The sequence below is a fragment of the Sinocyclocheilus rhinocerous genome, unplaced genomic scaffold (assembly GCF_001515625.1).
Source record: "Sinocyclocheilus rhinocerous isolate Xijiao unplaced genomic scaffold, SAMN03320098_v1.1 scaffold273, whole genome shotgun sequence".
NCBI lineage: Eukaryota > Metazoa > Chordata > Actinopteri > Cypriniformes > Cyprinidae > Sinocyclocheilus > Sinocyclocheilus rhinocerous.
Genome location: NW_015656360.1, coordinates 2,880,109 through 2,893,720, shown reverse-complemented (window position 1 = coordinate 2,893,720; position 13,612 = coordinate 2,880,109). Strand labels below are relative to the sequence as shown.

The 13,612-nt window shown below is 38.0% G+C and overlaps 2 protein-coding genes across 3 annotated transcripts in view; one reads left to right on the top strand and one right to left on the bottom strand.

The window, feature by feature from the left end:
• Positions 1-417: 417 nt before the first annotated feature.
• LOC107720064 (WD repeat domain phosphoinositide-interacting protein 2-like) lies at positions 418-8,151 on the top strand. Its single transcript, XM_016527667.1, has 12 exons — positions 418-659; positions 1,684-1,766; positions 2,696-2,865; positions 2,973-3,069; positions 3,286-3,383; positions 3,488-3,580; positions 4,603-4,673; positions 4,789-4,896; positions 4,990-5,154; positions 5,235-5,342; positions 6,280-6,377; positions 6,457-8,151. Exons 1-12 carry the CDS (start codon positions 586-588, stop codon positions 6,567-6,569), a joined length of 1,278 nt encoding a protein of 425 aa, XP_016383153.1. The 5' UTR covers positions 418-585; the 3' UTR covers positions 6,570-8,151.
• A 159-nt stretch (positions 8,152-8,310) lies between these two features.
• LOC107720102 (actin-related protein 2/3 complex subunit 1B-like) overlaps positions 8,311-13,612 on the bottom strand; it is a 10,591-nt gene continuing 5,289 nt past the window's right edge. The window contains exons 3-10 of one of the 2 annotated variants that reach the window (XM_016527709.1): positions 11,709-11,813; positions 11,403-11,625; positions 9,874-9,981; positions 9,581-9,787; positions 9,410-9,485; positions 9,135-9,331; positions 8,771-8,861; positions 8,311-8,663 (exon numbers count right to left, since the gene is read on the bottom strand). In XM_016527709.1, the coding sequence (XP_016383195.1) occupies positions 8,625-8,663; positions 8,771-8,861; positions 9,135-9,331; positions 9,410-9,485; positions 9,581-9,787; positions 9,874-9,981; positions 11,403-11,625; positions 11,709-11,813 (1,046 nt within the window). In that variant the 3' untranslated portion in view covers positions 8,311-8,624. Of the gene's footprint in view, positions 8,664-8,770; positions 8,862-8,914; positions 9,048-9,134; positions 9,332-9,409; positions 9,486-9,580; positions 9,788-9,873; positions 9,982-11,402; positions 11,626-11,708; positions 11,814-13,612 lie in introns of those variants that run through there. The other variant, XM_016527710.1, reaches the window with a different exon arrangement.

Below are 13,612 nucleotides of genomic sequence, written 5' to 3'. Positions count from 1 at the left end.
TACTTACAATTACTCACAGCAAACAGACGCATGTAACACGACCTTAAAGTTGGCATTTTTAGAATTATACTAAAATACCTTTTATTAGTAAAAAAAAAAAAAAAAAAAAAAAAAAGTGAACTATCAATCAGAGGGCAGAAGGTATGTAGAAGATTGTGTACAACAGGTTTTGTACAACAGCAAAGTTTTGATCATGTGTACAGTGTTGTGGACAGCCTTGGAGTCAAAAAGTTTGAGAACCACTATGAAAGCTAGTATCTTGTATATTCTCAATTGGGGGGCTTCATTAGGAAGCTTCTAAAATGAATTGCGATAAATTGTGTAAACTTTTGCAAAGCATTTGAAAACATCCCCGCTTTAGTGAGAAATAGAGCACCTTTCGCTTTAATTAGAATGGAGCCTGTGCGTGCAGCAGCCACTGCGCATGCGCACGAAAAAGGTGCAACAGTGGCTGGAGGAAAACAACAACATTCATTGGAGCAAGGGTGGAACTTATGGCAGTGCGAGACGACACCAGATTTCACTGATCTAACCCACATCTGAGCCCTTTTCACTTCGGCTTAATCTGTAAATGGTGTCGAGCCCATGAACCTGGCCAGTCAGAGCGGAGAGGCCGGCTGCAGCCAGCTGCTCTTCGCCAACTTTAATCAGGATAACACGTAAGAAAAGAACCACGCTACTGCTGCTGGCCTAACAGCCCATATACTCGACAACAGCACAATGCTGTCAGTATAATCAACGAGTAATGTGCACTGCAGTCGTGCGAAGCTTCGTTCGTTATCATTGAAGCGTTTTCGCTGTGTCGTCGCTCGAGTGCAGTGCGGACAGGATGATAAAGCGTGCTAACCAGCTAAAACACTCACTGTTGTTATGCTTTCTGACTTTTAAGTCGGTCCCTCTTAAGACAGTTACACACGATGTGTTAATGCAGCTTTGTTTGATTTAAATCAGCACTCAATTTTGCTCTGTGAAGTAACGTCAGACAAATTCCCTCACGAGACTTGTAGCACTAGCGCACGTGCTAACGAGAAAATTACACATTTGCTCTTCTGCATAGCTTTATGTCAGACTAACTGTGTGAAATATTAAATACGGGATGTAAATTAACGTTTGGTTATATATATTATTTAGCAAGTGTTAAATAAAGCTGTTATCTGTGTTTAATAAAGTAGGAAAACAGTAGCTCAAATGTTAGCAACACCAGAGTAACCTATGATTTGAAACTGTGCTTTGATTTTGTGTTTTTTTGGGGGGCTGTCTGATAGTTTTAAATGCAATTTTCTGTTTTTAAAAAGCCGTTTGTTGATCTTTCCAAATCTAGTAACCAAGGAACCAACTGTCAAGTTAGCCAAAGCTCAAATCATTGACTCCTCTGGTGTAACCGCTGGCTCACCTCACAGACAATACTGCCAGTGTTTTTAGAACTAATAACAGCTGCTACATTTCAGCACTATAGAAAGTAAACTACTCTAAAATAGCTTACTGTCTCCTTACTTTTGTATCTTGAAGTTCAAGCATGTCACATTACACGACAAGGATTGCAAATTAGCCCTGTGACACATTTCACCATCAGGTCAACAACCTGTTTTAGTCATTAAGCAAACCAGTAGACCATAAAGAAGTGGATTTGTGCTTTAATGACTTACTGTAGCGTTTCATTATTGTTACCTCCTTGCTTTCCAGATCCCTAGCTGTGGGTACCAAGTCTGGGTACAAGTTTTTCTCCTTGTCATCAGTGGACAAATTGGAACAAATTTACGAATGTAGTAAGTTATTTTTGTTTTAGTTGATGTCAGCCTTTATTCAGCTTGTGTAGTCATGCAAATCATATCTAGTATGGCTGCTTATACTTCTGGCATGATATAAGTTGATTGAAGGGGTTGATAATGTATTTTGCTCTCTCTGGAGGTCAGAGATAATCAGGGGTGTACAAGGAGTTTGAAAAGTGAGAGTCTTTGAAAATTATTAAAATGAAGAGTTCTGGTCCTGGATGCTGATTGGCAACATTCCAATGCAAGATTCCAGCTGTGCTGAAATACTATCTATGCTGTATTGTCATTACTGTCACAGCTGAAGGGCTTGCATGCACACTTTGTGCCTCTCAATGGTCTTAAACTGTAACTAAATTAAGAATAAAGCCTGTCTTCCTGTCTGTTAGTGTTTAAACTTCAAAAAGTAAGGGGGCCGGATGTAAACATTTCAAAATGTCCAGGGATTTGTTAGTTATTTTGGCTACGTCCCTGTAGTCCAGTGGTTCTCAAACAGTGGCCTCAGCAAACTTCCAAGGGGGATACAGGATGACTTATGAGAACCTAAATTAATAAATTATTATATATATTTTAAAATCTAAAAATGTTTCAAAACCATATCCTCCTCGTTACTGTTGTTGTTATTGAAGAACATACAGTTCTTAAATAGTATTTCATCACAAAATAAATTGTGGTTAATTAAATTACTAAATCAATATTCCCAGTTTCTGTAAATTAAAAATGGTTGAAAAAACAAAAACAAGCAGCTTAATTACAGCAGAAATACCAAAACTATATTCGCTTCTATTATGGGGGGAAGACTTGGAATAATAAACGTGGAGTGTTTGAGTTGAAAAGGTTGAGAATCACTGCTGTAGTCCATAATAAATGTTTGCATGAGTGTAGTGCATAAGACGTGTTTTATATTCTCATGTATTTGTGCTCAGCTGACACAGAAGATGTGTGCATTGTGGAGAGATTGTTCTCCAGCAGCCTTGTCGCTATTGTCAGCCTTAAGGCACCTAGGAAGCTGAAAGTCTGTCATTTCAAGAAAGGGACTGAGATATGCAACTACAGCTACTCAAACACAATACTGGCTGTAAAACTAAACAGACAGGTAAGTCAGCAAACATCCATTTCCTGTGGTGCATGTTTACAGTATTGTGTTTTATTACAAGTGATCAGACCGTATGAGAATGTTGCAAACCTGCTTTATTTCCACAGAGACTGATAGTGTGTTTAGAGGAGTCACTCTATATCCACAACATTAGGGATATGAAAGTACTACATACCATTCGAGAGACGCCTCCGAATCCTTCTGGTGGGTACCACTGCTTGCCATCAGTGCATAATTGTCAGTGTGCTGTTGTTTTCCAGACTTTTCATGGGGAAGTACATGTAGCAGCTTCTTCTTTCAGAAAGATCTAGTGCTCTATTTATGTTTGGGGAACTGAAAGCGTAGGTTTGCGACCCGTTACTAATGGCCTCGTTGACAGATGTTTTATTTGTGATTATTAATGTCAATAAACATTTATAGGACTATGTACCCTGTCAATCAGTAATGACAACTGTTACTTGGCCTATCCGGGAAGTGCAACAATTGGAGAGGTACAAGTTTTTGACACGGTCAATCTGGTAAGTACTGTGTAGTTTTAATGTTTGACATAATTATGGTTTTAAGGGATTGTGTTAAACAGGGTTGGTCAATATGTCTGTGTGTGTGTGATATTCCTCCCCAGAGGGCAGCTAACATGATACCTGCCCATGATAGTCCACTAGCAGCACTGGCGTTTGATGCAAGCGGCACTAAATTGGCCACGGCATCTGAGAAGGTAGAGCTGTGTGTGTGTGTGAGACACTCATTCAGATTATAAAAAAGCTGGGTGATATGGCCAATATTCACATGATTCACTTCTAACTAATTCAGTGAATCGATTCCAAACTCTGAACTGTTTGCTTGTATTGTCAATCAAAAATGTTTACGGAAGTCACTGCATGGTATTTTTCATGAATCAATTTTTGTTTTTAGTTAAAAATATATGAAGGCTTTTTATTACTGTGTGTTGTATTTGTGAATACAAGTAAATTATTAAATGTCATTATTTTAAACAACTTTATAACTAGATTTTTACTTTGTTTTTCTTTTTTCTCTTGCATTAAAAGTTTAGATTTTTGAATCTGCTTAGCTACAGTTGTTTGGTTGATAAAGACAATGAATTGTAGCTCCAGTTTTTCAATTTTTAGTGATATTGCCCAACTATACGCACTACCAATCAAATTTTTGGGGTTAATACTAATGTTTATGAAAGAAGCCATAATGTTTACTAATGAAAAGAATACTAATGTTTATGAAAAACACTAACATTGTGCAAAATTATTACAATTTAAAATATATTTTCTATTTTAAAATGTAATTTATTCCTGTGATGGTATAGCTGTATTTTCAGCATTATTATTCCAGCCTTCAGTGTCACATGATCCTTCTAGAACTCAATCTAATATGCTGATTTGCTGCTCAAGAAACATTTTTTATTTCAATGTTGAAAACAGTTGTGCTGCTTAATATTTGTGATATACTTTTTATACTTTTTTGGTAAATAGAAAGTTCAAAAGAACAGCATTTTATTTTTAAATAATCTGCAACATTATAAATATCTTTACTGTCACTTTTGAGCAATTGAATGTGTCCTTGATGAATAAAATATTCATTTCTTTTCAATTTTAAATTTTTGAATGGTGTTTGTATGTTGACCTTCAAGATTTAAAGTGCTGAATAATGGATCAAGAGTTTTAGTTTATTGTAACCTTCCTCAAAGTAACATTTTTCAAACCCTCTTTTCTTGGTATTATTTAGGGCACTGTAATCCGAGTGTTCTCCATTCCAGAGGGCCAAAAGCTCTTTGAGTTCCGGAGGGGAGTAAAGAGGTAGTAAACTATATTACTGTTGATTCTGTTTGTTTTGTATCGATACAAAACTCCAAGAATTATAATAAGCACACAGAGTGAAAACAATGCACTTTCTTTAATTATCCCTCGACAGATGTGTGAGCATCTGTTCCCTCGCCTTCAGTATGGAGGGACTCTATCTGTCTGCCTCAAGCAACACGGAGACAGTTCATATTTTTAAGCTGGAGACCCAGAGAGAGAAGTCAGTGTAATGATGCCCACTGAAATAAGTGGTTCTTCAGACCTTCTTCTCACATCTCGAACACAAACACGTGTTTTTTTTTTTTCATCTTAGGCCTCAGGAGGAGCCCACTACTTGGACTGGATACTTTGGGAAAGTATTGATGGCCTCCACAACGTATCTGCCTGCACACGTAACAGAGATGTTCACTCAAGGAAGGGCATTTGCTACAGTCAGACTGCCCTTTTCAGGTCACAAGAACATCTGCTCTCTGGCCATGTGAGAAAACCATTCAATCTAAATATGCTATCAGCAACTCTGATGTATCTCTGATTATCTTGCTTGTGATTGGTTTCTAGAATCCAGAAGATCCCACGCCTGCTGGTGGCTGCAGCAGATGGCTATCTTTACCTGTACAACTTGGACCCACAGGAGGGGGGAGAGTGCACACTAATGAAACAGCATAAGTGAGATCCATTGTTACCAAGCTGGAACAATCTATCAGCCTACTAGTCTATACATACACTATCGTAAAAGTTTGGGGTTGGTAAGATTTAAAAAAAATTCTGAAAGTAGTCTCTGAATGACGGTAATTTATTCCTGTGAAGGATCAAAGCATGATCCTTCAGAAATCATTCTAATGTGTTGATTTGGTTGGAAATGGTTATTGTTATGAATGTTGAAAACGGTTGTGCTGCTTAATTTTGTGGAAATAGTGATCAAATTCTTCAGGATTCTTTGATAAATAGAAAGTTTAAAAGAACAGTATTTATTTGAAGTAACATAAATATCGTTACTGTCACTTCTGATCAATTTAATGCATCCTTGCTGAATAAAAGCATTCATTTCTTTCAGAAAAAAATCTTAGTGACCCCCAAATTTTATGGTAATGTATATACATAGAATATTTTTATTGGTTATTGAGTATCCTGTACAATTTACTGTGAACCTAAAACAGGACTAACAGTTCTGATGCATTGTGCTGGGTATTACCACTCCATAGCTGAATGCTAAATGTCAAATATTTTCTGATTGGCTGTGATTTTTTTTCTCTCTCTCACTCAGTTCGTACATGAAAAAAGAGGAATTGCTTGACACTCAAAACTTAACGCATCATGGCTAGTAAAGAGTGTTAAAAAAAGACAAGGGGACATTTTTATTGTGATGTTTTTTCAGTTTAGTTGAAATTTATTATTGTTGATGTTGTTTTTTAAATAGTCCTGCAGTGCGACTAAAAAATACAATTTCCAATTACTGGTTGTCTCTTTACTAAATCAAAGTCTTAAAAACTGTGTGTTTAACTTAAGAATTGTATTAAACCGTTTGTATCTGAAAAATTGTTTTAGGTTTACACTGATTAAAATGTCATGTGAATTACTCATGTCAATATGTTTCTTCCTTTAGGTTAGATGGAAGTGCAGAGCCAGCGAATGAAATTCTTGAACAAACCGCTCACGACCGGCCACTTGTGGCACAGACCTACAGTGCTGCTGTTGCCAAAGGTAAGAAGCTGTCGTTTTCACTCAAAGAATCGTAGAATGTAAATTTTCAAATGGCCTTGAATGGTTTTCATTGGCTCAGGTTACACTGAGGATCAGGGGGCAGTAGGGGGTGCTGGAGTGGAGGATGACATGAACACCCTGCACCTGGACGAAGAGAACGAGCAGCCTCCGTTAATCCTGGAAACAGACTGAGCTGCTGCCAGTCATGCCCTGGGCGGAAAATGGAACCGATTGAGTGACATTGCAGAGGGGGGTTTCCTCCTCTGGTGCTGCTATAGACATGTGTGACCAGATAGAGAAAGGGATTCAAAGAGAGATCATTTTAAAGCAAGCCTAGCTGTAGCCTTATTCTGTCTGTTGCTGCGTATAGATGTTTCCCTCCCCCCACCCTTGTGGCTTTATAAAACCTGGTGAATTTTTCTTTTGTTTCCTTTTTTTAATGCCCAGGTATGTCCTTAATCAGACCAAAATATGAAATCCAAGCTGCAGGTGTCCCGTTTCTTAGCTTTGCATGTACATGTGCCAAGAATAGAAATCCTAGAAAACCTTTGCTTTTATGTAGTTGGTTCTGATGTGTTTGCTGGCCATTTCTCCTCTTGAACTTTGACATTTGTGTCTTTTCAATTGTGATTGAAAGCGAACTGGCTTGCGCCGCCTGCTACATCACCACACAACTGTGCAGTGTCTGCATTGTGGAGTCCCTTACCAATCATCAACATCTGTGGCTGTGCAATGGCACCAAAATGTGAATATTGTCCTGTAAAAATATATATATGACGTGTTAACATGATGGCCTGGTTACAGTTACTGTTTGAACAGTGTTTTTAACAGGCTTAGAGGGTTGTTTTTAGTTTTATCTTGAATTACTGCATCTGTACGCGCACATGCTTTACAATACTCTTTTAATTAATCCCATGCCACATTAAGGTTAAACGGGCAATGTGGAGATGAAAACTTTCTTTTTGGCTTTGAATTACCCCTAGTGTCTTCATACGGACTGATTTCTTTGAAAAAATAGCATTATTTTAAGTTTCAAACACTTAAGTAACCTCAATAGTAGAACTGATGACTGATGAAGGCATTTAATGTATTGTTTTGGGGAGGAACTAACCTGTGTTAAACGTGGTTTCAAGAGGCAGTCAGTCATCAACTTGTTTCTAGGACATTTTGTTTTAAACTTGAGGAATGAATGAATGAAGGAAGGAAGTTGAAGTCGTGCCCTGTCTTTTTGATTTATTCTCAATACCAGCAGCTGACGATTGCTCATGAGCCTCATTTTTGGTAGGTTCCTACTTTGAGGGCCTTGTCCTTTGCAAAGAGGAAAAGCGGCATATATTTCTTTAGTAAAAGGTTGCAACATTTAACTTACAAATGAGGTAAGGTAGAACCAGAACAGGTCAAATGTTTAAAGTGATATCCAGGGTTCTTTTGAAAACTTAAGAGGACCAGGGTTTATGAATGTGATTACCAAATATTCACAATACACAATGTTAGCCGGTGTGTCCAAATAAGCACATAGAGCAAACAAAAAAACATTGGCATTTGGAGATACTGCCTGAATTCTTGGAGCTCTAAAGAATCTTGAGATGATTTTTATGCATGATTGCCTCTTGAGCATGTTTTGATGTTGCATATCAACAAATGTCAATAATAAATTGACTTCCGTCCTCATCAGCCAATGAGCTCTAATCCCCCAAGGCCACTTTACTGTTTTCTAATGATTTTTGTATAAAATGTAAATTGTTCCATAAAAAAATGAAATAAATCCTCTGTTGAAAATGTTTAGCATCTTATTAGATTTTTCCCCCATTCCATTCCTTTTTAAATTCAGTGTAGAGAGTGGTGTACTGATCTTTTATGTTCATTATACATCTCATAAATATTACATAGAATTGCATTGAAATTATTGGGTTAACACAGGAAATATTCAGCATGTTAAACCTCAGCAAGTAATCATTTTTATTTTATTAGTTTCAATTGTAGTTTATTAAAAATCCAATGCAAGGTACCTGCACTAATTAAAGAAAAGCAATCTATGACCAGCATATAAATTCAGACGAAATTCAGTTTTTGGTTCATCCAGAACCAGTTTCCTAAATTTTTTTCAGTATAAAACCCGTAAACCACTAACACTTAATCAAAACATAATCTTGGAAATGTATAGACAACTGCATTAAAAAATAGAGAGAGATTGCAAAAGGGCAAGCAATATGAACGGCAGACATTTTGTTCTGATGTCTGCAATGTCTAGACAATCTTGAGGTCCTTCATTGCAGATTCAAGGGACTGAAACAGAATTAACAAAATAATTATAGTCATCTTTATGCACTTTGCATTTTTGACTACTGTTAACAAATTAATAATTATGAAATTCACAAAAGTTAAACAAGTACCTTTACATCCCAAATAGCCATGCCTCCATCCATACCAGTGGTGCAGAATTTGGCACACTGTGCTTTTCCCCCATTAAGAATTGAGATTTGGCTAAAAAGTGATAAAAAAAATAAATAAACATCAACAGATCAAAATGTCTATTGTTGTATATTAATGTTTCAAGTTGAAGCATTTTCAGCGTCACTAGAGGCAGCAAACTGAATTGCAATGTTTATTTCATGCTGGGTGGGGCATTTCAACATTGGCTCCGTCCATCTTGTGATTTTGGGGGCGGAGCTATTTGTTTTTTAATGCCACAGTGGATCAGAAATTACAAACTTTCACATAAAGGAATGAGGATGAAAGACAAAAAATAGGCTGTACCTGATGCTGTTCTTGTGCACAGACTCCAGGACAGCTTCTTTGCTGTCAGTGGTGGCTTTCTTATCCAGGTTCTGGAAGCGTTCTCTGGCTGTCATGCCCTTCTGAGCACTCTGTTTGGGTACGTCGAGTTTTCCTCCAAATGACAAGGCTGCTTTGTTCGAATCATAGACAAACAACACAGGGTAGCAGTCATGGCCCTGAAAAATATATGAAAATGAGGGGACAATCTAAACAGATTACTTTGGCATCAAGGCCTGACATCTGAAGATACTTACAGCTGCCACTAGGCTGTTCTCAGTAATGAAAGTCACGCACAGAAGAGGCAAGGTTTCTGAAGTCAGACTGGCGCAGCTGGCAAGATGAAACGAAATGATTTGGTAAATTTGATTTTTAATGATTTTTAAAGGCAAGTGCGTGCAGGGCCAGATTTGAAAGGCAATACTCACACAGCAGTCTTTCCTCCCTCAGCCACTGCCACGGTGCTGTCATGGCTGGCCCAGGCCACACGGTTCCCGCTGTCCGAGAAACAGACGCCGTGCACCCAACCTGAAGTTCCAGTAGATTCGAACATGACCTCTCCAAAGGGCATTTTAGAGCCCCATGCTGTTGGAGCAGGCTTCTCTTCTACTTCCTTTATGTAAGCAGAAAAGATCCTGGATGGGGATTTAACAAATAGGAAGTTCAAATAACAGCCATATTCATAAAAGAGACATAATAATGCAAATAAGATTTAACTAACCTGCATTTAAAGTCACATGATCCAGCTGCTAAAAGGACGTTATTGGGGTGCCAGTCCAAACAAAGGATGGTAGAGCGGATGGGCTTCTTAATGTGTTTGCACACCCACCTAGCATAATAAAAAAACAACTTTAAGCATCTTAGATACACCCAATAAAAACAATTGATTAGTTTGTATTATTTGACAGTAACTAATGTCTGCTGAAATCATAAGATGTAGTTCATAATACATTTGATAGTTTTGGTCCTTGAATTGTTGCTATAACAGTCAAACAGCACTGGGATTTTTCACTACCCTTACGAAAATTAACCATGGTTTTACTACTACAGTAAAAGTGTAGTAACCATGTTTTTTTTTGGCGTATTGATTACAAGTTTTACTACAAATACCATGGTTAAACTATGGTTAGTGTAGCAAAACCATTGTTAATTTGTGGTTACCATGGTTTAACTACAGTAACCATGGTTTTTTGGTTTTATTTGTAGTAAAACCATGGTTAATTTTTGTAAGGGTAGTATTTTTCCGTGATTTCTGCAGGTTGCTTAGTTTCGCCAGTAGGTGGTGACAAGTGACTTTACAAGCGAGTCATTGAAACATTCATTCATCTAATTCGCTCAAAAACACTGGGTGCTTCCCAATTAGAAGGTTGCAGATTCTTCTAGGAACTAAACAAGTGATTGCTGCTGAATTCAGAAACGCATACCAACCATCTTAATACTTTTACCATATCTTTGCATGGTAGAAATCATAAGAGTAGTATGCTAGTATGGGGTTCCGAATTCAGCACATATGATTGAGTGAGTCATTAGCCATTAACTTAACAGATTATTAAAAAAAAAGATTAATTCAGGAACTAAACAAGTAGCTGTATGTAATTCAACTGATTCATTCAAAAACACTGACTCATTCAGGAATGTAACAAGTGAGTGAGTCATAGAATCATTCATTAAACCGATTCCTTAATAAAGGTAGGTTCGTTTAGCAACGCCACCAAATGTGTTGATAGGCAGATTCTGCTGTGCCTTTGTTTGTCTATTCTCCCTCCGCCAACGAAATAGAAACTTGTGTCTAAAAAGTTATTCAGTATTAACTTATTGTTTATTGAACTACTTTACTGTATTAAAGCAAAATCACATTCACGCTGTTTGTCTATCAGTAAGATTATGATTGCCTACGACCAAAAGAGCTATTCTGGAATTCACACCAACAGCACGATATCTTGAATATTTCAAGTTAAATATGGTCACTTGCGGCTCATCACATGAGTTAATGTGTAACGTGTAATCTGTAATCCAGCATTGTTGCACATGGAAGTGTCTGAAAGTGACGAATCGACTGACGAATCAAGTTTCAACACGGTTGGTGAGTACCAGCATCCTCTGCTGTGCATTTCTAGTCATGTCATTCCAAACACTGCTTTAAACCGTGCCATTAAAAAATAACAGAGAGCCCATCTGCCTCATAACATAAGTAGATTAGCATTTCTGCCAGAAAAAGCTCACTATCCATTTCTCCTGTCTGATACTCACCAGTCATTATCCTGCTCAAAATAGCAGACTGAGATCAGACGTGAGCCACTGCCCACTGCAAACTTGTTTTCTTTAGGAGACCATTTCACACAACGGGCTGCACGGTTGATCCTCAGAATGACCAGGGTGGGCTTCCATACGTCTCCCTTTAGGGTCCAGACATACGCGTTACGGTCAGTACCGCAGGTCACAATGCGATTGCTCTCTGGGGCCCAGTCAATGCCTGGGTGATGAAGAAACGGCCTGCATGAGATGATGTTGTCACAGTAATGCTCTGTGTAGGTCAGGTGAACCTTCTAGACTTACCAGTTACTTGACCATTGTGCTCCTTCAGCACATGGATTTTGCTCCAGTTGTTTCCGTCCTTCTTGTAGATATGGACTTCATGGTTATTAGGACACAGTGCAATTTCTAAAGAAAACAGGAATCCAGTGTATAAAATATTCAACACAAGGACAAAAAATACTTTGGCTTTATGCGTTGGATAACAGCCTAAATATAACAGTTGGATAACAGCCTTCCTGTGGCTAAAATAATTAAAATGATGAATAATATCCCTAAAACTGTGTGGTTTGTTGAGGAGAGGTTGGATTTATGATGATGGGATATATTTTGGTCTGCTGTAAAAAAAATAAAAAAAAATAGGTGAAAAAAATCCCATTGACTATCATTAAAATGGACCTCACTTTGCTCTTTTGGAGCAATGAAAAACTACTCAAAACACCCTAGCAACCACTTAGCAACACACTAAAAACTACTCAAAACACCTTAGGAACTGCATAGCAAAAACACCCTGGCAACCACCTGTAACTCTCTAACATTATGGCAGGTATCGCTCATGTTTTCTTCAGAAAATGTAAAAGCATAGTTACAAATTCTTAAGAATTGAGTTTAAGCCTGCAAACACAGTATGTTTCTGCAGAATATTGTTTTAAAAGAAAATAGGCCTGTCCCAATACCCACACTGCTTCGAACTAGTATTTGATTGATGAAGTGTACCACATCATTTGCGAGATGTCGAGGAAAATGAGCTGACTATCTGAATCAGGTGTGTTTGATTTAGGAGACATGGAAAACATGCAGTGTTGGGGGGGCTCCAGGAATGAGGTTGGGAACCCCTGAATTAGATAAAACATAATTTGGTTGTAAAATGTAGAGTGTTTATTTTATGGTAATTTGTAAAACATTTTCAACTGTTTTTTATATCTTAATTAGTAGCACTAGAATTAAATTGTCATCTCTTACATAGGGACTAATGAACATACATTAATAAGTTTAAGTGCAAAGTATTCAAAAATCTAATTAAGCTCTGTAAAATGTTTACTTGCATTTTTACAACACCGTGCTGTAAGTGTGTCCCATCAGGTAATCAAAAGTTCTACATATACAGTACTTACAGTCTACACATCAACATGAACACTTGGGCCTAATATTGGAAGTATGTCACATACATAGCAAATGGTCAGGTGCAAAGGCCGCAAGCGTGGAGATTGGGAACAGACCCAATGCAGGATTCTGACACAGCATCTATTTTCCGCCACAGCAGAAGTGCTCTCACATTTTTTATAGGTGAGCTATGTTTTTAACAGCAGCAGTTAAACCTAAAAGTCTTTCTCAGCTGTCTCGTTTCCCTGCTGTTGCTCTGTGGTCTGCTGAAGACGTACGGCATCAGCAACAAAGCACCATTCATGGTAAAACAGGAAGTCTGGGGGGAATTAGTCATTACTGCTTCTCTCATCAGCATGAAAAGAAAAGCAGGGCGGCAGCAGTGAAAAGACACAACTTTGACATTTATATTTTGCTCTTTTAAGACGTGTTTTTAAACTCTTAATTAAATTGTCTTGATTTGGGTTTTTGAGAGCACTTAAAGGCACAATATGTCATTTTCGCCGCTAGAGGGCGCGTATTCAAAATAAACAAAGAGGCAAAGGCCTAGTTTGATGACGCCGTGACTGAGCGTGGAGTCATGGGAGTTGTCGTCTTCATCCCCACAGCCGATGCAATCTGACGGGACTCGGGCAGAAATCATGTTCATGGATGAGCTAATGATTTATTAACATAGTAGAATGAAGCAGGGTGAGGCTGAAAGCCGTCGAAGCGAAACGAGGCTGCTGAAGCAATTGCTAATGAGAGACGAGAGTGACACACGGCTCGAAAGCAGCGGAGCTTTTATTATGCCACAGTCGACCGCTTCCGCTCCTTCCGGTCGT